Source organism: Tyto alba, unplaced genomic scaffold (assembly GCF_018691265.1).
Source record: "Tyto alba isolate M040663 unplaced genomic scaffold, T.alba_DEE_v4.0 Super-Scaffold_22, whole genome shotgun sequence".
Classification (NCBI taxonomy): Eukaryota; Metazoa; Chordata; class Aves; order Strigiformes; family Tytonidae; genus Tyto; species Tyto alba.
The window spans coordinates 23,099,653-23,123,999 of record NW_024881296.1 but is presented as its reverse complement, the minus strand read 5'-3'; the positions used below and the strand labels follow the sequence as shown (position 1 = coordinate 23,123,999).

At 39.6% G+C, this 24,347-nt stretch overlaps 1 protein-coding gene across 1 annotated transcript in view; it reads left to right on the top strand.

Moving 5' to 3' along the window:
- CNKSR3 (CNKSR family member 3) overlaps nt 1-24,347 on the top strand; it is a 60,932-nt gene that overhangs the window by 23,562 nt on the left and 13,023 nt on the right. Inside the window, exons 2-6 of the mRNA XM_042795819.1 lie at nt 8,723-8,886; nt 16,485-16,687; nt 18,060-18,147; nt 21,066-21,107; nt 22,992-23,111. Coding sequence (XP_042651753.1) covers nt 8,723-8,886; nt 16,485-16,687; nt 18,060-18,147; nt 21,066-21,107; nt 22,992-23,111 — 617 coding nt within the window. The remainder of the gene's footprint in view (nt 1-8,722; nt 8,887-16,484; nt 16,688-18,059; nt 18,148-21,065; nt 21,108-22,991; nt 23,112-24,347) is intronic.

The window sequence follows — 24,347 nt, the reverse complement described above, 5'->3', positions numbered from 1 at the left end:
AGGAAAAAATGATGTGCATCAGTTTTCTTCTTCTCATCCTTCATATTTCTCCGGTCAGCAGTACTGTTGTGGTGGTGGCTGGGATTAGCAAGGAGTTACAGCTGAATTGCTGCCAGCAGGATATGATGCTGCCAGGTGTTTGAGGTCTTGAATATGAGCTCTTGTTTTTGGTTCATACTCTTCCTTCTTGGAAACTCATTTTTCCAAGATGAGTATTTGGGGTGACACTGCGGAGTCTGGCTGACTAGGGCTGAGTGGTAAGTGCTGAACAAGGGGGTGTCTCACCTCTTCCTTCTTCCTTCCAGGTGAGTCAAAATTTCAACCCTAGAAGCCAAATGATACTTAATGGCTTAATATTCAGAGGTGGAGTCAATTGTGTTCTCTCGGGGAAGTGGGTGACATTAATGTGGGTGGTGGCAGCAAAGCCCCACCAGGTTATGTCCTAGTAGGTGCCGCAGGGGCCCACAGCTGTGTGCAGGTGTCCAGTCCAGCTCTCCTGGTGAAAAACGTGACTGCCTGTGTGCTCTGATCCACCTGCCTTCAAATCAGTGGGAATGTAATAGAGTAGATTTTTTTTTTTTTTTTTTCTGCGTTCTGTTTTTGTTTCCTGGTATACTCTTTCATGTCTAGAGGGAGTGCCCTGTCAAAATGAAAAAGGCTTTAATTTCTACCTCTCTGCAGTTGTGGCATAGTGATCCATTTTTCAATGTAATAAGGTATGATTGGCCTATATTTTCATGCTTGTATCTTTCTTACAAAGAGAAATTTTTCTTGTTAAACCTGTGATTATTCTGTGTCTTTTTTTTTTTTTTTAAATGTGGCATTCCTTCACAATTCACTTTTCAGTTTCTATAGCATTACATTTTAATTTTGCCTTTAATTTGAAGTCTTAAATCTATGTCATAATAAAAAAACCCTTACGGAAAATATCAGAAAAAGATTCCTCTTTCCCCACCCCATTTTTTTCAGGAGTTCCCTGGAAAAGAGCTACTAAAAGGAAAGAAAACGCAACTCCGGGTTTTAGCTGAAATATTTTAGAATAAAGTACTGTGAATTTTCATTGATTAAAGAATTGTTTTTATCTCAGTTTATTGTATGCTAACATTCACTCATGTCAAATATATTTTTGCAGTCCTGATGCATGTTCAGTCATTGTCAGTTGAAGGTACAATTTCTAAATTAATTCACTCTTGTAATTTCCCTCTGCCTGTTAATATCTCAAGCTGGATTATGACCTACAAGACCAGCTGTGTGATTCACTGTGATCTATTTCCTAGTATTACTAGGGTCTATTTTTGCTGTGGTTTTTTTTGTTTTTTTTTTTTTTTTTTTTTAAACAGTCTGCAAGAGCTTTGGTTCTGTCATTGGCTTAAACTGTTATCACAATTCAGTATTAGCGTTTAGCCTTTTCCTCCACTGTGTTCTTCCCCACTTCTATTTCTCTATATAGAGTTTTTGCATTTTGGGGAGAAATCTTGTCACTATTACAGTAATTGCTAACACCAGTAGTAGCTTTCCCTAGTGGAGAGATAACAATTTTCTTAAGTCTTAGGTTAAAAATAATTAAAAAGAAGCCACCATCTATGTTTTGGTGCTGTGTGTGGTGCAACTGTGGAAGTCTTGTGTCCTGTGCCATCTAGCTGTGTCTCATCCTGAATGTTTGCCAAAAAGGGATATGTTAAGGAGAATCACAGGAAAGATGACATTGTGTAAGCTTCCTCAAGCCTTCAACAATTTCTGTTTGAGTCTTTTAGAGTCAGACATGACTTCTGTTGCATTCTCTTTCATGAACCTGTTCACCTTCCCCTGAAGCCTATGGATGGTGAACATTCTTCAATTCCTCACACAGCTGTGTGAAGAATCACTCTTATTGCTCATTTGGACCTGTTACATCCTAGCTTCGTTGGCTCTCAGTAGTTCCTGTATTGGAAGAGATGATGTATAATCAGTGCTCTTCCTGTTTTCTGTGTCACTTCTGGCTTTATAAGCCTTTATTGTGTCCTCCTCCTCCCTACAATCTTTTCTCCTGTAAAGATTCCACTCTTACTTATTCCATGTCTGCTTAGTTTCCTGAACATATTTTGTGAGGGGCATCTGAGTGGGTTTTTCTGGTTTTTGTAGAGAGAGGTCTTGCTTTGCAAACCTGCTGGAGTTCTTGGAAGGGTTCAGCAAGTGTGTGGACAAAAGCTATTGACAAAATACTTGTCAATCTTTGACTCTGTTTGACAAAAGAGTCACAGTAGCCTCTTCCTTAACATACTTCATGATTTACCTTGTGAAGTTTTGAAGCTTAGAGTTGTCCTCAAATTTACAGTCTGGAGCATGGTAACGGGTACTGCTGGAATGGTCTCAATCAATGGCTTTGTAGGAAGGACTGGTAAAAAGTACAGCACAGCAGAAGGCCTGCCAGTCTGAATTTTGCATTTATATGGAATGACTAAAGGTTAAACACAGTCTCCATGCCCTTATGGTCAGGATGGTGTACAACCCAAATTTACTCACCAGTTCTTTTATTACAAGGCAAAGCTTTCAGTTCTGCGTTCAAAAGAAGCTAGGGGATTTATTAATGGATTTGAATGGAATGAGTGGATTTATTTTGAGGTAGTGTGAATTCATGTGTATATAGTCTGTTTTTTCCAGGCTAAATATGTTACTTGGACATACTGGAAGTAGGAACATGTTGCAGAAGGCTTTCTGTGCAACTGTCAGAGGGGACAGTAAAGCACTCATAATCAAAGTTGAAAGTTTTGCCCTTTCACTCTGTCCTGCTGTGACCTTCATGAGAGTGCTGCCTGTTGCATGCCTGTTGGCAGGCAGAGGCCAGAAATTTGAATGGTTCCATCCCTGTATGAAGGCAGGGACGGACAAGAAACTTCTGCACCATTCTGGATGTCCTAGGCAATGCCTGTCCTCATCAAAGCTAGACCTAATGCCTGGTGAGGCCACAGGCTATGTCTGCTTGGTTAAAATGCAGATGATTAAACAGAAATATGGAAGATGTGCTTACAGTTGACTTCAGGAGAAGAATTTATAAACAAGCTGGTTTATGCAGGAGACATTTTGTGATCCTCATCATAAGCACCTCTTGCTCATCAATTCTAGGTTGTTTTTTTTTTTGCTTGTTTTGTTTTTGTTTTTTTTTTTTTTTTAAAGTAATTGATACTTTAGATGGTGGCGGTGTTATAAGTGATTGTGAAACTACTTAGATTAAAAAAATGGAACAAGACAGGTTTTTTTAACCTTTGTACACTGGACTGTAATTTAAAGATCCCTTGAAGGCTTTTATTTTTTCTTGTCAAACCGAGGCTGTCAAGCTCTTTTCTGGCTCCTATAAATGGCTCACATCAACTGATAACTGAACTTTTGTTTTGAAAACTTTCGGAAAGGTAAATGCTGAAACAATCATAATGGCTGAGAAACAATCAGGCATGTGGGTCATAGAAAGGCAGTTCATACCTAGGCTCAAATTATTACTGAATTAAGTTTCCACTTACTGCTCTAGATGTACTTTTTATCCTTTTAAAGGACCCTGAACTCCTCTGTTAAAGTCATCCTTGTCTCTCTTTGCCTGTAATACTGCAGGAGGATGGCATCCATGGTGTTACAGTGGAACCTTCCCATTACATTCTACATTAAAGAAAACTGTGCATTTGTTTTCTTTATCCTTGAACTTTTCAATTTGTTCCTTTTCACCCCGTACCTGTCCTACAGAGCTGCTTCAGCTTTTCACAGCTGTCTTGCATACTCTTTTTCCTTGCTTTCATTCACGTTCTCAGGTGCTGGTTCACCCACTTATGAAATATCTCTTTTCTCTTTCTAGTGTTTATTTGCTTCCTTGATTGCCTCCTGCTTCTTGTTTTATTAATTTCTTTCAGTCCTGGAAATAGATGGAGGAAATGAAGGGAGGAAGCTAGCACAATAACAGTTATAAAATAATGTGGAATATAAATTCTGGTATAATGCCATGTACCATGATGTATGTCAGAGATTCTCCTAGAATTGTTGATCTTTCAAGCTTTGGAGAATGGATTGAAGTTGGTGTGTTCAAGGAGTCTTTGGGGACTAAAAGTGGCTACTGAATAGACCCTAAGGGGGAGACCAAAATAAGAGTGACCTTCTTAGGTGGGAAGAGCAGTGTCTTAAAACATTTGAATGTGTGTTTCTTAAGGTGATGAAGCAAAAAAGACTTTGGCAGTCCCACCTAGCCAGCTATCTAAAGTCCAAGGGAGCCCTTCAATGGGCTGGGGGTTGTAGTTGAACCTTGGTGCTACCCTGAGAAGCCAGGTGCTGTCAGTTTGTTAGTCACCCAACAGAGAAGAGATGAGTAAGTGTTCGTAATAGTAAGGCTGTATTTCCTTGAGACAGTGAACAACAATCCCCATGGCAGTGCTATGTGAAAGAGAAGGTCATGTACTTATGTGCTCTTCCTCCATTCGAGTGGCTTGTGCTCCTTCCACTTCCTTGTGGCAGCTTCAGCATTTTATGAGCTGTCCTGAGAATCTGTTGAAGTTCCTGAACTAATGGAAAATTATTCCTGTGACTTTCCAGTTCCCTCTCCCTGTTTCTTCCTCAGTTCCTTGCCTTAACTATCTCCCCTTCTCTTCCTTTGCTTCCTTGCCCTCCTACCCGCCCCCCCCCCCCCCCCCCCCCCCCATGTTGGAGTATATAGACTCTGTGTTCTCAGAAGAGGGTGAGGAAGAGTGGGATGGTGGGAGGGAAGAAGAGGTGGCGAATCAGATGGTTTTGGACCTGTGGCTATAATACATTAGTTAACTGGTTTTATTGCTTTATGGTAGGTAAACTATTTGGTAATGTCAAGCACAGAAGTTGAGCAAACCTCATGAAACTACTTAACAACTCTACTTATAAAACACATATGTCTAAGTAGTTTGGGAGTGAGATATGCTATTGCTGAATGGCTGACATCTATCAACAGTAGAAATGTTAATTCTCTCTGAATAGTAAACTGATAGTTATGGCTTAGATCCAAGCCTTTCCCTTAACCCCCTAAAAGTTGTTTTTTCCCCCTCAATTCTTATTCAAAATAACGTTCTTAATCTTGGAAGCAGAGTGAGATTGGTATCGGTGCAAATCTGTAAGTGTAAGCCCTGTCCTAATGCTTTTGCATGAATGCGAGGTATTGAATGTCTTCTGGTGTGCTTTGCGTGGTAGTGGATGGTTATTTTAGACAGAAAAGTCTAGACAGTTCTTAGGATCTATTGCACATCTCTACACCTGCCAAAGTTTGGGAGGGAGTTTTGTTCAAGTTACACTGCAGTTCCTCAGAAGGGTTTTCACAATACAAGTAACACTGACTAGACTAGCCCATCTTTCTCCCTCCCCACCCTGCCCCAATCACTGTTACTATTGTAAAACCTGGGTGACATTCTGCAATTGCTATTTCTATTACCATCTTCCTTCATTATGTAAGTAGGAAGCATGTTCTCTTTAGTGCATGGTTTTGGTATATGTGCAAGGAGTAACAAAATTTTTTCACGTGCAGTTGAGACATACTTTTGAAACACACTTTAAACATAGAATGAATAGATTAGACCTCACAAAGGTTTTTCGGTGGGTAAAGGAGATATAGATATCTTTTCCAATGGTGAAATCTTAATTGTATTTTTTCAGAAGTAGGGAAAACTATTTTCTTGCTTGAGCCTGCTAATATTGCACTGTTGAAAATGACCTGGCATGTAAGGTGTCTGAGTAACGTAGACTGCTCCTTATAGCTTTTAATTCATCTATGTTTATTAAAAGTATCCCAACTTTGATAATGGGCAATACCAACTCTATGTGAGGCTCTGAAGTTCACAGAGAAAATACATAGAAAGAACTGAGGTGTCTGGAAGAAGGAAAAATGAGCAGTTCATTTAGATTACCAGTGGCATTTGAATGCTGACTTTTTAAACTCTACTTCAATATTACTTTATTTTATTGAACTGATTTATGAGTCGTTTTTTTCCTCCCTTTTCCTTTCCCTCTTAGAGAAATAGGATTTTTTTTTTTTGGTTTGCATACGATGTTTAAACATTTCATTCATACGATGGAAAATTAAACAATAGGCTATAAAAGTGGTTTCAAACTCAATTAAAATGTTTAAGTTTTTTCCATATGTTTCTTAGTAAAAATGATAACAAAACTAATGTTAGTAGGCTCATCTTATATCATTAGTGAATGCTCGCCATGAGTTGTGTGGGTCTGCCTTCACTTCCTGCTTTGCATAGTTTTGGTCACTTAACCTTAAATACATTTATAGCTGAGTGGCTCTGCCACTGCGTCGGCTGTTTTGAATTAACATTTGTGTGATTTTTGTAATATTTTATTTTATAAAACATAATCTTAAAGTGTGATTGTAGAAGTATTGTTTTTAAGGGCTCTTATTAAAAAAACAAAACAAAACAACATTTTAGAGGTAGCTGTTCAAGTTGTAATAGACCTTCAAGAACAGGCAAGCATGAATTAAAAAAATGCAAAGCTGAAAACCGTAGTTGTATTTCTTGGGGGGGATATGTACATTTGTGAGTCTCAAGTTTTAGAATAGAATGAGGATCTAGGAAGTTGAGCCAACACACAGAAAGGATAGTAGGCAAAGGCCACACTGTGTCCAGAAAACTTAAAAAATAAAAGCTTAATTGGATGCTGAATAAAGTGTTTTATTTTAGGTGTTTGTGTAATTTGCAATGGAAACTATGGGCTTACAGTGGCAAATGATGGGAAACAGTGGTCTACAAGACAGCATTAAAAATTGGGAATGCCAAATATGTGCACTGTATGTCAGACTCGGTTGAGAATTTGTTTTGAAAAAATAAATTGTTAAACAATGAAAGCCAGATCTTTTTATTATTTTTCCTGGGAAAATAGTTTATATAGCCTAAGGGAGAATTTGGTGCCTGTGGGAAAGAGAACACTGGGCTCAATTTTCAAAATTTATGTGGGCCTCTCAAGACAGAGGGGAAGAAACAAGAGTGCACCCCAAACAACTGTAGCCCTGGGAGACTGCTCATCTTGCATGCGGGTTTTCCCATTCATAATTGTGCTTAAAAATCAAGCTGTGCACAATGGTAGCTCTGCACGTGGAGGAGTCAAGCTTGTTTAGCCAGATTTTGATGTACTGCAATAATTAAGCTTGCCCGAGTCATGTAAAGGGGTGACTGTTAAGTAAGCCTGTGCCTTTGAGAGTCTGTGATCTACAGATCTGCTGTGACCAGACACTGCAAGACAGCAGTGACTGCTTGTGGTGCTGTTATGAAATGAATATGTTTCATGTGACTCCTAGAACCCCCCTTGTGATTCGTCTTGAATGTTTTCTTGGCAAGAGAGTGTGCCGGGAGTGCTTGTTTTCCAGGCTGCTACTGCAGCTCCTTGAGTGGAACTGAGGGCTGGTCTTCTGGCTCTCATTTCCGTGTAGTTCAGGATGCTGCTCGTGTTTCTCATCTGCAGCCTTCGACATCCTGTCCATCTTAATGGCTTCCTTTTGAGCCAGTGTAGTGGATAAACATCCTTTATACAGCTAAAGGTTCAAATTTTATTTATTTTTTTTTTTTTTTTTTAAAACCCAGTGGTCAAACAGTGTAGCTGTTGTGGATACTACAAAGTACATGTTGAATGTGTAATCTGATTTTTTTTTTTTGTCAATTATTTTCAGTTAATGTGGTGTATTTCTACAAAACAGTTCTAATTGGATCTGTTCCTTTTTGCTCTAGCTAATATGTTGAAGTGGAAAAGTGTACCAAGATCAATGCATCATCTTTAAAAAAACGCATCCATCCAATTTTTTTTCCCAGATTGTTGCTGTACACAGGATCTTTAAGAACAGAGCAAATGTACAGAATACACAGGGAAACAGGATTAACACCTGAAGTTTAGTTAAATACCACAAAATGAAAACCAGAAATCCTTTCTGTAATCACTGGGGAAAAGATACTGTAGAGAACAGGATCATAGAATCACAACTGAGAGTGAGGATTTTGGGACGCAGTACTCTAAACTGTTTTAAAAATACTTGACAGATACAAAAATAAATTAGATTTCCGACTGGTGTGTGCCATTAATCCTTAGCAAGGGGAAGGAATGGCTGATTCGGGAAGCTGCAGGGTCTCATAAATCAAGGGAATAATGAGACTTGAGCCAAACATCATTTTGGTTGCTTTGCCTTTGTTCCATTTTCCTCTCATCATTCATTCAGCCCTTATATAAAAGTGGATGGGGAACTGTGGGGTTTTGTGCTTTTATTTGTTTGCTTGTTTAACTAGGCTTTGGGCAAGATCTTTGTTCTTGCCTTGCCTTGTTGTATTTACATTTTTTTTGGTCAGTTTTTTTTGTTAGTTTGTTTGTTTGTTGTTGCTTTGGTTGCCCTTCAGGGTTTTTGGGTTACCCTGAGAGCAGAATCTACGCACATCCCTGATAGCTTTGCCTGTGCAGACACCAAGGGGATGTTTTTACCTGCTGAGCTTGACCCACAAGGAGCAGGTGGGTCATGCATTGACTTAGGTGACCCAAAGACCCGCATATCCTGCGTGCTCTGTTTCTGTGCCCCTGGGATACAACTTCAGTTGCACTGCAGTTTCTTTCATAATTCGGCATTGCATACTGTATGAACTTGCATTTGTACCTTTCACAGGGTTTGTTTTTGTTGTGTGCGGTTGGTTGTTTTAGTTTTGTTTATTTGTTTTTTTAATTTGTAATCACATCCCCTTCTCTCTCTCTTGTGTTTTGGTAGGCCTGGACGATTGCCTGCAACAGTATGTCTGTAAATTTGAACGGGAGAAGATAAACGGTGAACAGCTGTTACAGATTTCTCACCAGGACCTTGAAGACATGGGTATCTCACGGATTGGACATCAGGAACTGGTTCTAGAGGCTGTGGATCTCCTGTGTGCACTGGTTAGTTAAGTGGTGAACAGACGCACAAAGAGTTTCTTACAGTGTTCTTTTGAGTGAATAACTAAGGAGAGTCTGATAAAATCAGAATACTTGTGCCTCTTGCTTTCTGTTACACACCATGGTAAAAGAAAACAGAATTTGTTTAAGTCTTGCAAGCTTTGTATTAATAGCTCTTTAACTATTTCCTGATAAGAGGCAATGCTAATTCCTTTGGTTACACTTCTAAAGAAAGAAGCTTTCTGAGTAGCATTGTTAGATCTTGTGGCTTCTGTTAGTGAACAGTGACTAAAATTGCTATTGAGTGAATTTCTCATAAAACATAGAAGACATACTGATGAAATGACAGCTGCTAATGGTCCCTCACATCAGCTGAAATGGGTTTAGGGCAATTCTGTAGTCTATGTACAAAGTGAATAAAATGTTTTTGAAATGAGGGATGTCTTGCTAACTCAGTTACAGTTGAGTTCAACTCTCATTGGATTCAGAACTTAAGCTGTTCCTCTGTCTTACTCCTCATACATAAGTGTACAGATACTTTTAAAACAAACACAATCTGAAAAGAATAAATATATTTCAGATTGTTTTGCTAGTGCAGGCTTTATTTAAAAGCCATAGTTTGGACACAGTCTCGAAGACGTGTTTGATGTAACGCAGTGAATGAGTGCCAGAGGTATGTATGATTACATCAGGGAGAAGAGTGGGAAAGGCTGCCCAATGATTCCTTGGCCAGCTCTGGCCTACCTTCCCTTCAAAGGCAAAACTTGTAGCACAGAGCATACCCTTCTTATAATGGAGAGTCTTTATTGCCTGTGTGATATGTGCTTTATTTGTTGCAGAGAGGTGTAGCAGGGATCATTTGTACTCCATAACCAGGAACAAATTGGGTAGCCTGTACTGAAAGAAGTGTATTTAATGAAGTCACTTCACACAACCTGAATTTTTTCCCAAAGAGTTGCTCTTGTATTTGAAAAAATATTTTATTTCCTCTTCAGTATTTGATCTATCAAGCATTTTTAACATTCAACTTGAAAATCTAATACAACAATGTAATTAGCCTGAAATATAGTTCATGTTTTGGGAAGGGATAATCTGCTGGGCAAGTGAAGGGGTCTGTTGTGTTATTAAATGTACTGTGTGCTGTATACAGTCCTGACTGAACTAATGGATGTGACAGCCCCCAATGGCACTTTTTTCATCTTACTTTTTAAAAGACTAGAATAAAATGAACAAAGCTGGATGACCGCCAGAACCTAAAGCTGTGTTTTATCTCCTACAGTTTCCTCCTAATTTCCTTTGTAGACAAAAGTTTTGACCTCAGACTCATTTCTGGAAATCCTTTGTGAAATGCAGCTCAAGTTAATGCATTAGACAGAGTTCACATATTGCAGCTGAAATGTCCTTGTTCCCTTTTAAGAGGTGGAGGAAGAATTCCTGTGCTTTACATATGCCTTTTGTCACCTTGATGCCCTTGAGATCACTGTATAAAATCACTGTTGCTTTTGTTCCTGAGGGGATGGTGTGTTTTAAGTTATAGTGACGGTCAATTTTTTACTTTGCTGTCTATTCTTTTTGTGAAGAGATAATGAAGGTTTCCTTATTCCACCTGTATTAGCTCTTTGAAAGTCAGTCTGTGTATCATTTAGTGGATGGTTTTTGTGTTTGTGTGTACATATGGTGCCATTTCCATAGCTTTTGAGGCCTTGAATTAGGATTATTTTGGGGATTTCTGGGGGACTTTTTTCCCTTTTTTCCTTTTTATTTTTTTCTTTCACTCCACCACCCCACTATGCTTTTAGCTTAAACTGTGGAAATGTGGCATTGGCTGGGCCAGCCTAAGGTCAGGCTTTCAAAGTTGTTGTTCTTGGTGGGGGGTGGGGAAGGCCTGAGAGGGAGTTTTGGTTGTTTCCCAGTCTTGGAGTTCTCAAGAATCATTTCCCTTTTTATCACTTGGCAGAATATCTTTCTCCTGCAGTAACTATTGTCAGGCACTGCCCATACAGACCTTTTTTCCAGCCTCAGTAGATCAGTCGTAAAAATGCATTGTGAAGATAGTCCTTTCTCTGAGAAAGGACACCAAATACACCTTTTTTAAAAAAAAAAATTAAGATTTTATAGGGGTAGAGCCTTCTTTGGCAGCTACACTGTCAAGCTGAAAATTAGTCTGCAAGTTATGGTGTTTGCTGCTGCAGTAAGTAAACTCTAGAACCACTATAGCTGAAAGAGAAATTATTGCGCCTTTCTCTGCTGCTTTGGTGATGAGGCAGTGTTCCCTTGTAGCAGTGGCCACATGTGCACTGAAGCTGCAGCTGAAGAGGCAGCAGGAGAGAGAGTGGACAGGGGTAAAAAGTGAGGGTTTCCTGTGAGGAAAATTTCTGTTGCTCTCAAGCTGGTCTAATAGACTTTTCAGAACAGGTGTTAAAGACTTATGTAAGGAATTTACGGGACATATCGAAGTAACTGAATTCCCCAGAGGGGAAAAAAATCATCAGCTTGAGTGCCTCCATGTTTTTGTCAATGCCAATATTTGCTTGGGGGAGAAAAGGGATGGGAAGATGACATTTCTTAGTTGACTGAAGTATTTGAGGAAGGGAAAAAGAAACATACATAAATATGCTTTTTAAACTCATGCAAAACCATAAAAGCAGGTGCAGGGATCCAGAAAATAAGCTTTCTCAGCCAAATAATTGGGACAAAAAGCATCTAGTAGTGGTGAAAATTGAATACTTACTCATCATTCCCTGTTGAGTAAACTTGCTTGTTTGGGCTTAAAAATATAAAAGAGTGCAAACATTAACACGAAACTGTATGCAAGTATTTTCACTTTTAATGTGTTCTTTGGATTAGATTTCTGAATCTACCTAAACTATGTGATGGGAGAGTTTGGAAGCAAAAGAAACCAGCTGATTTTTCTTGAGGTTAGAATGGAGAGATACTAGTTTTAAGCAATCTAAAAAAAAAAAAAAACCAACACACAAACCCAAACCACAAAACAAAAGGAACATAGATTTTAGTATTGTGCCTTTTGATAATTTATCTGGTACTAATGTTCTGCCAGTATATTTGCAGTGCAGCAAAATAAAACATCATAACACAGAGCATACATACATGAAGACTTATCTTTTCTGGCTAATCCTTGTCAAAATCACCACTTCTATACACTGCCTTCTAAGATTACAGTTTTCTAGAGGTCTCAAATGTAGTGCTCTTTGCTAGGAAATTTGGGACTCCAAAGTATTCTTTAAGATGCATTTTTGTTACAAAGTAGAGAGCAAGAATGGGTGACTGTGACAATACCTAGTGTTAACTCTAGTGGCTATATAGGTATGCAGTGAGTTGGATCAGTTTACAAGCAGGCATTCAGTCTGTTTTTTTTGTGTGTGTTTTTTGGTTTGTTTTTTTTTTTTTTTCCAGAGCTGGTTTTCAGCAGATCCAGCTCATCACGCTGCAGCAGGTGGACTTGGCTGTGAAGGGGAAGGTGATGCTGTCCCTGGACAGTAGATCAGCCCAAGTCAGCTCTGACACAACTGCTGCGCTTTTTTGACTTAAGTTAGTCACACTTCTCAAATTTATTTTTATTTTATGTTGGCTGCCTGATCATGAGCAGTTATTTGCTCAGTGTACTTTTTCTCATTAAATGTAAGGGAGTTTGGAAAGAGTGCGTTCTTGTGCGCATGTGCTCTCTTGTGCACGTGTGTGTGCTGTCTCGCTCCAGCCCTGCATGTGGCTTCCCATGTTAATGAATAATAACCTGGGAGTGTTTGTCACAGAGTGTTCTTGACTGCTGCTTCAGCCTGTGTTTTGATGAAAGCAACTTTGATGTTTTAAATTGGGAGTGATAGGAAAATGTAATGTGTTCTTTGGTTCATGAGAAACATCTAAAACCTTTTGGTTGCTTAAATAATAATCTGTTAAACATTGTACCCCAGTCCTGTAAAAATACATCAGAAAAGCCTGCTAAACTTTGCATTTCAACTGTGTGTCTCTGTAAAGGCTGTTTGGTGTGCTGCCACACTATCAACATTCCTATCTGTCCTGAATTGGGGCTACAGCTCCATGACAAATTAAATTAATCCAAGTCAGCTGCTGCCTCCACCCCCTCCTGTCCTCGGATTAGTGATTTTGTTTTTTTGTTCTTGCACTCACCTGACCCTGAGGTGAGCTACTTCAGGGAGCTAAAGCAGCTGAGAGCATGCTACAGTAAAATAGGGAATAGATTTTTTTGAATTGCATAGTTCCCCAGACCAGCCCTTCCAACAGACTGGATGCTTCAAGTGAAGGAACAGAAAAATGGCAGAAATAGGTTGTTATGTGTGAAATGATCAAGATAGTGTTAGCTTGGATAGAAACATTGCTGTGTCTGGTGAAGGTACATAATGTTTTCTGTATATTAGAGTAAACAGGTGAGGAGATTGGCTTGCCTCTGGAGAAGAGGTGGTTTGGGTTGTGATGACATTTTGTTCTGGGGAAGTTGGTCCCTCAGGTCTGATCCATAATTGGAGAATTCAGTCACCTGTACTGAAGAGCTGCATGTTCCCTGTTGCACTGGGCAGGCATAGTGCTTAGCCAGGACTTTTCCTAGAGGAAAAAAATGCTGGTTTAGATATCTCAGGTACACTCTGTAGAGTCTCTGGGGGAAGCTGTAGGAAAGCTTAATGTAGTGGCTGGAGAGCTTGATTGTGATGTGCTCTTGACAGGCTGTTGGGGAGACCTGTTGCAGTCATAAGCTGGAGCCCCTATATCTCCAGAGGCAACAACTGTATTGCTGAAGTCCATCTCAAAAATGAGAACTACTTGACAGAATTATTTAAAAACTAGCTGAACTGGAAAAGTCACACCAGATTGAGTCGCTCTATAAATACAGCGAAAGAGGTGTGATAAGGAGTATGTGAAGGTTTTAGGGACAAAGCCAAAATCTGGCCTTGTATATCAACACATGTCCTCTTACATGCTGGGGCCATCTCTAATTGCAGACTCCCACAGGTGGTGGGTACAGTTTCTGCATCTGGATGACAGAAAGAAAGACCTGGAGATACTTAAATATATATGAAGACTCTCTCAATTTCTGACCAGATTGATTAGGTGGTTATACCACCGTAGAGAAAAAAAATATTTTGTATTTTCCATCCCTTTATGGAAGAAGGGGAGGAGGAGTGGAGGGCTGTCAGTGTCCTCTAATTCCCCTGTTAAAGTGGGAGATTTCTGGCATGTGGCTACTTTCAAATTCTTGTGGTCACAGGAACTTAACCCACATCTAGACTTGTTGGTGAAAAAGTATTCTTCCAAAAATAGACTAATATGCAGTATCCTGTGAGGAGGAGAAAACTACCTGCAAGGAATGCACTTGCATGATGCTCTTTGTTTTTGCTTTTTTCTTTTTAAATTAAAAGGTGATAAGTTTGCACATGACAGTGTGCAAGTACTTTAACATTGTCTAGTAATCCAAATATTTCCCTCTCTGTGAATTTGGAAAATTTAAGGATATCCTCTGCTGTTGCAACAGTGGCATTTTCAAAACTGAATATGTCCTTTCAACCCCTATTTCTGGCTGCACTTTCAGGGTACTTCCTTGCCAAGAGCCCTCAGGGGGAGGAGGGAGGCACTTGTGTACCTTACACCCATTGGGATCTTACCCACAGTAGGTGGTTGGTATTTTAAAGGTAGCTGAGTGGCTGAAACCTTTCCTTAGACTGATGGGTTTCTTTGGGGCAAAGGTTCTGTTTCATGTTTTGTAAATGACTTAATCTAAAATATTCCAGCCTGTTTTATGGATGCTTGGCTGTGGAAGGAATGGAGCCACAAGCCTGCAGTGTGCCCTGGCAGCAAAGAAGTCATGGGCATCCTGGCCAGCATTACTGGGAGCATGGCCAGGAGAGGGAGGGAACTGATTATCACCCTTTAGTTGGCGCTCATTAGTCTACATATGTCCCCTGAAAAAAAAGAGTGAGCTCAGTGGAGGGCTACCAGGTTGGTCAGGGCTGGAGTACTCACCTGTGAGGAGAAGCTGAGGGACTGGGACTTCTTCAGCCTGGAGAAGAGACGGTTTCAGGGAGGCTTAACAACAGATCCCCAGCAGCTGCTGTGCGGTGGGATGGGATTGGCAGGTTGACAGAGCTGGGCTGCCCGCGGTGGTGCATAGTGGGAGGATGAGAGACTTGGGTGGAAGTTGAAATAAGAGGTTCAGGAGGGGTATAAGGAAACATTTTCTCAGCTTGAGGACAGTCAGTCAGTGGATCACTTGCCCAGAAGGGTTGTGCAGTCTTTGTCTTTTCCCAAGACCTGACTGGATAAAGCCCTGCACAAGCTGGTCTGAGCTCACAGCTGAGCCTGCTGTGAGCAGGAGGTTGGACTGAGATCTCCGGACCTCCCCTCCAGCCTGAGTGATGCTGTGATCATGAATGGAGGCATGGGGAACCACTGGAAACTTGGAGTTGAATGGAATTAAAATTTGTTTTAGTTATTTTAATTTTTTGAGTGGGCAAGGAAAAAGAGTAGATAGTATAGCTGACTAAACTGTGAAACTTGGAGGTTGGTAGCAACAATCTGCAGCAGCAAAATAATAAGGGAAGGGTTTTTTTATATTTTTGGGTGTTTTTTTGTTTTGTTGTTTTGTTTTTGTTTTTAAGAAAAGTAGGAAATTTCACTTTAAAAGAGCTAGTGTTGCCTGGGCCTTAACTTCTAGAAGATGACCACAGAGGTTTTGCAAGATGGGATAACTCAAAGGCAAAGATACTTGGCAACATATTACTACATAATTCACATATGTGCACACTGACAGCAAAAAAGAAAATCTTGATTACAAAATTGAGTTGCCTTCAAAACAGATACAGTATAGCATTTCTGATGTCTGGAATGAGATGATCAATGTGTTGCTTAAAACAATTGGGTTTTAATCTTATGAAGTGTGCTTTGATTGTATTTGAATTTATAAAGTTGAAGCTATAGGCATGACATGGATTTTTTAGGTTTCAAAAATTTTTATAAAGATGCTGTTGAATGAAAAATATGACATCTAAGAATGGTTTTAATTACTATGTATAGTGTTAATGCAGTCCTCAAACTTGTAAGTAATTGCACTGCTGTAATCAATGGGCACAGTTACTGAAAACTTGTGATCCAAATATTTATTCCAGCTTTTAACTGTGAAATTACATTTGCTTCCTGTGGATGGTTTTATCTCTTGCCAGATAAAATTTATATTTAGTTGTGAATGAAATGTTACCTCAATGTTTATGTACCACAGTATAGAAAACATTTTGAGAAAAACCAGCATTTTCTTTTCTTTAACAAAAAGAAAAACAACACAATCCTGCTAGTCCAGCTACATTTTAATGGATAATGACATCTGATAGAACATTGAGACTTCATTCTGGTTGAAAAGTGTCCTCAAATGTCAGTGTCAGAAACTGAAGGGGTTTGGCACCCACAGAAGTATCCTTTAGTGGCTGTAGTGTAGACCAAGTCTAATAAGGCTTTTTGCCAGAAAACAGAAAAAAAATTGGGCAAATACTCAGACCTTTTTTTCCATATGAGTTTGTAACTGTGGTAAAATAGGAGGACTCAATAGAGAGATTTATAAAGCTTAAAAATATTCCTTGCAGAACTATGGCCTTGAAACAGACAATATGAAGAACCTGGTTCTCAAGCTACGAGCATCATCCAACAATCTGCAAAACTACATCAGCAGCCGTAGAAAAAATTCAAATTATGATGGAAATACCTCTCGCAAGCCCCCCAATGAATTTCTTACTTCTGTGGTAGAGCTTATTGGTGCTGCTAAAGCCTTGCTTGCGTGGTTGGACAGGTAAGAAGAAAATATTTATATTTTAATTTACTGCTATAATGAATTTATTCTCCTTGTAGGGCAATTTCTAGATGTTTGAGTGTCATCTTGATCTCTCTCACCCCGTTTTTGGTGTTGCCAGAAGGCCTCTAGTGGACAAATTTAAGCTAGGTTATCTACTCTTGTGCTTCCATTCTTGCTAAAACCAGTGAAACGGTTAACACTGCATCCAAACTGGTATTTATGAAAGTAGGAGTTCGGATCAGTTTCTCATATATGACTTCCTCTTCTCCCTTTCCCACCTTCTAAATTACTTGTCATTGTCAGGTCCCTTTCTAAAAGAATTTGTAATGTTCTGCTGAAACTGTGGCCTTAGCTCTGCGATTTGGAAATTAAGCAGCTGGAGAGACTCTCCTTCTGCCTGTTTGTTTGTGGTTTGTTTTTTTGGGTCCCCTCCACCCACCTTGAATTCTTTTTTTTCTTGGCAAGAGCCAGAGTTGTTTTGTGACAGCTGCAGCGGAAACAAGCAGGCAACAGAGCTGGTCAGGTGCTGGCAGGGATGCTGTCTGTGATAACAGATGAACATAAAAAGCCCTTTGCCAGCTTTCCAGAGAAGGATAGGTTATGAGGAGAGCTGCATGGGGCCCAGCAGCAAGGAGCACTTTTGTCCTTCAGTATCCCAGCTGCCCAACAAGGAGTCGGTTCTGTGCCCAGGCAGTGATGCTAACAGCTTGTGCCTTTCACCTGGTACTCTTTTCTCACCCTGTTGCTGGCAGCTCACCCTAAATTTCTTTTGCAACTCACTGTCAGCAAGATGACTCACTTATCTGTTTCCAAACCTGCCGGGGTTAATTTTCAACACCCTTTCTAGCTCTTTCAGTTGTCTGGAGGGCCTGAGGTGAGACTCTATAGGCAATAAACCTGCCCTACTTGTAATGCTCCTTCTCTAAGATTGAGCCTCACTGCACCTCAGTGTGTAAAATGTGAAAATCCGTTTTTCTTCTTTTAGAGAATTTTTTTTTTCCTCTCCAGTTTGAGTTTAGTAATCAAAGACTTGGAAGTTAGACATCTACTCACTGGCAAACTCAAGCGTGTGATTTTTACAACACAGTCAGTGTGATGTGACTTGAGCGTGCAGCTGAGAGAACTGTAGTTTGGAAAATTGTCTGTTTCTTCAGGTTTTGCTCTCTGAACTTGCTTTCCACATTCATGAATTTTGGTGCAAGGACAGAATGGGACTATGCAGTCAGGAGTACTGTATTGTAAAACTATCCTCACTCTTGTGTGGATGTCAGAGTTACAGCTCTTGCTTTCACATGCTCTTCTTCACTGATAAGGTAGGATGGGACAAGATTGGCCCTTCCTATCTAAGGGGAATTTTCTCTTGTTGCAGGACCCCATTTACAGGTATTGCTGACTTTTCATCAATGAAGAACAGAATCATTCAGCTCTGCTTGGATCTTACTACTACTGTTCAGAAGGTCAGCTGATTTCTTTTCCTCTTTGCTTTCCAAAAGGGAAGGAAGGTGGGTGTTTGGGGAAGTAATGTGCTCGCTGTGTGCAGAGTGCTAATTGGAAGGCAGATGTGGAAATAAGAGCTTACTTGAAACTATTAAGGTCTGTGAAGGTCAGCTTCACTTGTCCATTTTTCTGAGTTTTTTTTTTTTTTTTTTTCCCCCTGCACTTTATTTCCAAATTTGCTATTGCTGGCTGTGTTTTAAGTGACTGGTTTAAAGGCTACTCATGTTTTCTCGAACTTTAATGGGTAGAGTGTTAGTTTTTGAAATAGTTGGTCTGCATTTGAAGATTTTCAAGATCCAAGTATGTTGGAAAAACAGTTACTGTAAACAAAAATTACTCCATTGATTGTTATACCCATCCTTGCAGACTCCTTAGATCTTATACCATACAGAGTGTTTTAGCCATCAGATGGGAAATGCTGCATGTAATGGAAGGTGCTGTCACCTTTATGATACAAATGCTGCTAGTGCCAAGCTGCTTCTGCCAGTGGTGTGAGACCTCAATGTTTTGTTTCAAAACTTTCCGTTTATCAGCTGTGTGATGAGCGCTCGGATTGGTAAAAGCTAAAAAGACTTGTAGCAACCTTGGCAAATGATGTCATTTTGCTTTCTGACTAATACTGCCTGCTTTTGAAACTGTTCTGACAGTGTGCCACTGCTTTGGCTCTGCAGCGCTGTGTGCACGCTTCAGTTCCTGCTGAGCTTGCTTGTAGCCATTAGTTGGTGGCTCTATATTGTTTGCACTCTGAAGGACCATGTCCTGCAACATGGGTGATTCCCTCCCTGTTTTGAGGGGATGATCTCAAAGGACAGAAACATCCTGTGAGTTGTTAAGCTATGATGACACCCAATTATATCAGTTGGATCATTGTGAAAGGCTAGTGTCTGGATATTGTAAGTTCAAAGGCGCACAAGCTTGGCTTGCTGCTGAATGCCCTTCTTGTTTGGGTGTTGCGTGTGCAACTGCAGAAAGCCAGTGATTTACAGCTACAGATTTGCAGATTGTGAAGTAGAACAGTAAGTGGCTCTAGCAGCAGATGGTGTTCACCCAAGAGTGCTACAGGAACTGAGATATGAAATTGCTGAACTATATTAATAAAACTACTAAAAATGGTGTCTAATCTGTCAGTTAAATCAGCCTTTGATGGCAGGGGAATGGAAGATGATGAATACAACCCTAGCCTTTTAAAAAGCGCCAGGATACTTCTCTGCCAATTTGATATGAGCTATAATAAAGAATGGGATTGGTGCATAAGAGAATAAGCATTAATGGGGGAAGAATCAACGCTATTTTGTACTGGGTCACTGCAGAATAGTCCGAAGGAGTCCACTGATGTGGAAAAGAGATACAATTGAAAAATCTTCAGGTGAATTTTTAGTCTTCAAAAGTATTTCTTATTAGGAAATAGAGTGTAGGAGTTAAAGATTAGTTCTCAGAGTGGAGAAGACCAATGTGGTTCTTATGGAACTAATGCTGCTCTGCATAATCATAAATGATGTGTAGAAGTGGGTGAATAATAAAGCTAGATGGGAATGCAGTAAGATTCCCATTGACTTTAACGACAGCTATATAGATACAAGGAACAGAGTTTGCTGTTTCATAGTTTTCTGGCAAACTTTAAGGTTAAAGTAATCAATGTAAATAGAAATTAAGAGTGGAAGGACTTTGCAATATTGAACAACTGGGTTACATGATGATAGGTGACAAGTACTATTGATTCATGCAGATGTATTTAGCAGAAAAAAATCATGCTCACGTATAACAATGGAGCCTAAACTTTGTAGTAGTGTCTGGAAGCTTTTGACAGAGTGTAAAAAGTGTGGCCTCAGTCCTTGGTGGTCATTACAACAGTGAACAGTGTGTTAAGACTTAACTATGAAAACATAAAAGAAAACATAGCTGAGCTGTGTTTATATGTCCCTGGTGTGTCCATATCTGGAAGACTCTGGTTTTTTGAATTTCTGTCCCTGGTGTGTCCGTATCTGGAGGACTTTTTTTTTTTTTTTTTTTTTTTTTTTTTTATTTCTGTATTTAAAAGCACAGAACAGAGGTAGGAAGGAACAGAAGTAGTGTTGAGGATGATCAGAAATACAGAACAGCTTCAGTTCAGAGCTCCTGGATGCATCTCTTGGGCACTGTGTGATAACTATGCAGGTTGAGATGTCAAGTGCAAATATCTTGGGATTTAAGCTTGTTTAAATGCTTGAGGTTTGGTTTTTTTCTCCTTACAGATATTGTAAATCTTGTTTCATTATTTACTTGCTGTTTTACCTTTTTAATCTGAGAATCTAATACCATTCTGTAGTTCAGCTCTTCTTGAAGAAAACAATGACGACTTCTGTAGTTTGTTACATGAACTTGTTTCAGTTCAAAGACTTTTGTACCTGGGCTGTGTAAATAATGCTTTGTGTGCAGTCCTCTGGCCCTCAGGAATGTCATTGATAGCATATTTGAAAAAAAAATAAAATTCACTTTTCATTCTATCTTTAACAATAAGTTTTAGACCCATTTTGATGCCTGGGACAGGAGCACCTGAGTTGGGGTTTATCGGTGTAAGGCAAGCTCATGTGCTCGGCCTTCTGAGAGTCTAGTTTTATTGTGCAGGGTTCTGCTTTTCTGGAAAAGTCTGCTGCTGTAATTGAATCCCATGTTCTCTTAGTTTTCAAGGTTTATTATTGCTTTCTACCAGGGCCAGGAAATAGTTGTTTAACAGTACATTTGAACTCTACTGGTTGAAACTAATCTGATTAATCCCTGCAAGCATGAATAACTCTATTTCAGTTCAGGGTTAAAGTTGCAGTTTTGCAGAGTTTTCAGAGATGATGTGTTTACATGGTTATTGGTTAATGTAGGGCTTTTATTCTTGTTTTGTTTTTAGGACTGCCCTGTGGCTGACATGGAAGATAAAGTTCAGACTGTAGTAAGTACACGTTTCTGTTGAAACTCAACTGCTTGCATTCACATTTATTTTGGTGGCTTCTGTGCTGATTGTACTGACAACAGCTTTCCGATCCCACACATACAAGCATATCATGCAAGTAAACATTGTTATGAGCCATTTTATGAATATTCTTTACTGTAGAGGAAATCAATGAAATTTGAACAGATGGGTAGTGTGTATAATAGCATGGAGTCAAGCATTCCTTAAAGTTTCATTGCACAGCTATTTTTTTAAGGGAATTTAGACCTCAGATTTTCAAAGGAGGGGTAGTACTTTAGAATGATCATCAGCTAAATAAAGCAGTTATGACCGTGATGTGTGTTTAGTGCCTTAATAAGCAGACACTATGCCTTATTAAGCTTCTTCATTTCAAAGAACTGCCCTGCCACAGAAATGAAGTTCTGTCTCTAATTGTGCTTGAGTTTTCAGGGTTGTTTGAAGCAGCCTTGTGACCAAATGAGGAGTGTAATGGAATGCTTTTTATATTTTGTAACAGTTAATCATCGCTTCCTGCTTTTGACATGAACCAGGCTGTGCTCTTTGATAAGGCCTTCCGCTAGCTCATAGATGCTTAGGTATTTAGTAGCACAATAACTAAAAATAATTTTGTCCATAAATAGTGAGACCACGTAAAAGGGAGTTTTTTGCATCTTTCTTTTTCCATTTGTGCACACCCACTCTGGAAGTAGGTATTGTTGTTTGGAGTTCCTTTGTTTGAGCAGTTCCTCACGTTCACACTTAAGCATTGTTTTGATTTATTTTATTGCTGCTCTAAAGATCTGATGTAAAACAAACCTAAAAACATTGGAACTATTGTTTCCAGGGACCATTGTAATCCAAACCAATGTCTTCCTACAAGACAGCTCCCCCCATCCTGTAATTAGGTATGTCTATTTTGACTGAAGGAGTTAAGCCCCTTGTGAAAGGTGGCTTACCTTGCTGGCTCCCAAATGGTGTATAGCTAACTACTGTACTGTCTACTAATCCTCCCTCCCCTCTCCTTTAAGCTTTTGTAACCCACTTTGAATTTCAACATTGCTTCAGTTAACGTCAAGACCCAAAACACACTGTGGGGCATTAATGAAATTTGAGTGTAGGGAGGGCACAGATATTTAGAATATGTTGTGTTTTTTTTCCGTTTTCCTGATTAATTAGCCATTCTGCTAGTTAAAAGTTCTACAAGACAAAGCTGTTCTGCCTCTGACTTTACCAACACACACACAAGGTCAGAATTCACCTTTAGTTATAATGTTGGCTTAGGATCAGTTATGTTTTGGTCAAAAGGAAATATGAACCTTGCCTGTGTAAGCATTCCAGAAGAGGTCAGTTTAGAGGCACAGTGTAGAGAAGTAATGCTGAAAGGCTTAAGTGCTAGATGTCCTAACTTATACTGTAAAGCTTTGTGCAGATAAGTCAGTGGCCAGCACCACATTTCTGACACATGGCCAATTTTATTCTCATAGCAGAAATAAAGAACAATATGAAGAACTGTCAGTTGCTCCCATGAGGAATCATCACAGTGTTTCAGTATTTTCACGGGTTATATTTTGGTTAAAGCAATCAACCCCAAAAGCAATTTTTTTGCTATGTTTTCTGTGTTTATTTTTTAAAATAGAGGATGTGTTGGCATCTGTTAGCGAAGATGAGGTGGCATAGGAGCAGGGTGTTTGTACTAGGTTACACTAAGAAGATAAACACATTGTAGAATACATCGGTACAAATGAATCTTCTATTTCAGTGATTCTTAACTATGCTTTATTAGTGGACTAAGTTTTAGAACTCATTTCCTTTTGGTCTTTGAAAACTGAAAGAGGAAGAAGTCAGAGAAATTTTGTAACTGTTGTTTGTATGTTCTTATTGTAGGCCAAGACTTTAAATGGCATTTGTGATAAAGCCATCCGATCGACTACAGATCCATTGATGAGCCAGTGTGCGTGTCTGGAGGAGGTTCATTTAACCAACATTAAGCCTGGGGAAGGCCTGGTAAGAGCCAGTTCTGGAGTGTGTTGATGTCCCCAGTGTTTAATAGGCAGTCTCGTGAGCCACTGCATGTGTGTCTATAGCAAGCTATTTCAAAACCAGTAATATTGTATGGGGAACAGAAAGAAGCATGGGGAGGAATTCTGAAGGTGAATTGTCAGGTGATATGCCAGAGTGGCTGCCTGAGGTGGGTACGCATGTTATAGTTTTGATCCCAAATACAATTTTTGATGGTAAATTGTTGCAGATGTGTGTCTTAAGCAGGATGTTGGGGAATTTACAGATGCATGTGAAATCAGTCATTTTCTTTTTGCAGGTTATCTTAAGCTGTTTTTCTAAGGGGGGCTCGGGAGGGAGTAGGAGATGAAGAATTATGATTGTGTTTTGAAAGACATGCTTTTATGTGTGTTTATAGCAAGACTGAGAAGAATACGAGGATTTTTGAGGTTTGCTGTTAGCAGGAATATGAGAAATCTTTTTAAAAGTTCAGTGGCCACGTAACGTTACTGAATCTAGTTTGTACAGTGGATGCTGCTTAGCTGAGTGCTGGTTATGAAAAACTGAGTTTGAAATCTGGGTGGATTTTTCTAGCTGGGGAACAGACATGTTAGAATGTGTTGGAGGGAATTTAAATTCTTAAGTGCATTTGTATTCTCCTGCCCCCCCACCCCCTCTCCCCAAAGGCAGAAGAGGTGAACACTGTTAGAGGGAGCTTTACAGTCTTACTGTGCTGTATAGTTTTACCTAGGCCACTGGATTTGACTGAATCAGTCATGCATTCTTGAAATTATGGGGACCTCTTTGTTAATGCACAAGCTGCAATGAAGCAGAGTCAACCTAGCTTGGACTAAGTAAGAAATGAGGAGGTAGGTGCACACAATTGGATACCAATAGGCAAACTGGGAAGGGAAATGGCTGGATAGGAAGGGGCAAAAAAAAAAATATTGTATTTTTCCTTGTGCTTCTAATCAAGTGTGGTAACTTCAGAGAAATACGCTGCCTATGACTCCTGAATAACATCCAATTCTGTACAGCTCGGTGTGAGTGCTTCTAGCAACAGATATAGATAAGAGAAGTAGAGGTGTATTTGTTCATAAATGATGGAACCAAAGTACTGGTCACTTGTTGTGGGGAAATCTGTGCAATTATTAGTTAATATCCTGGTGGTGATTTTTTAATTTGGTGTTCATATGGTCAACACCCACTTCATCTGAATTTGTCCTTGCATTCACACTCAGC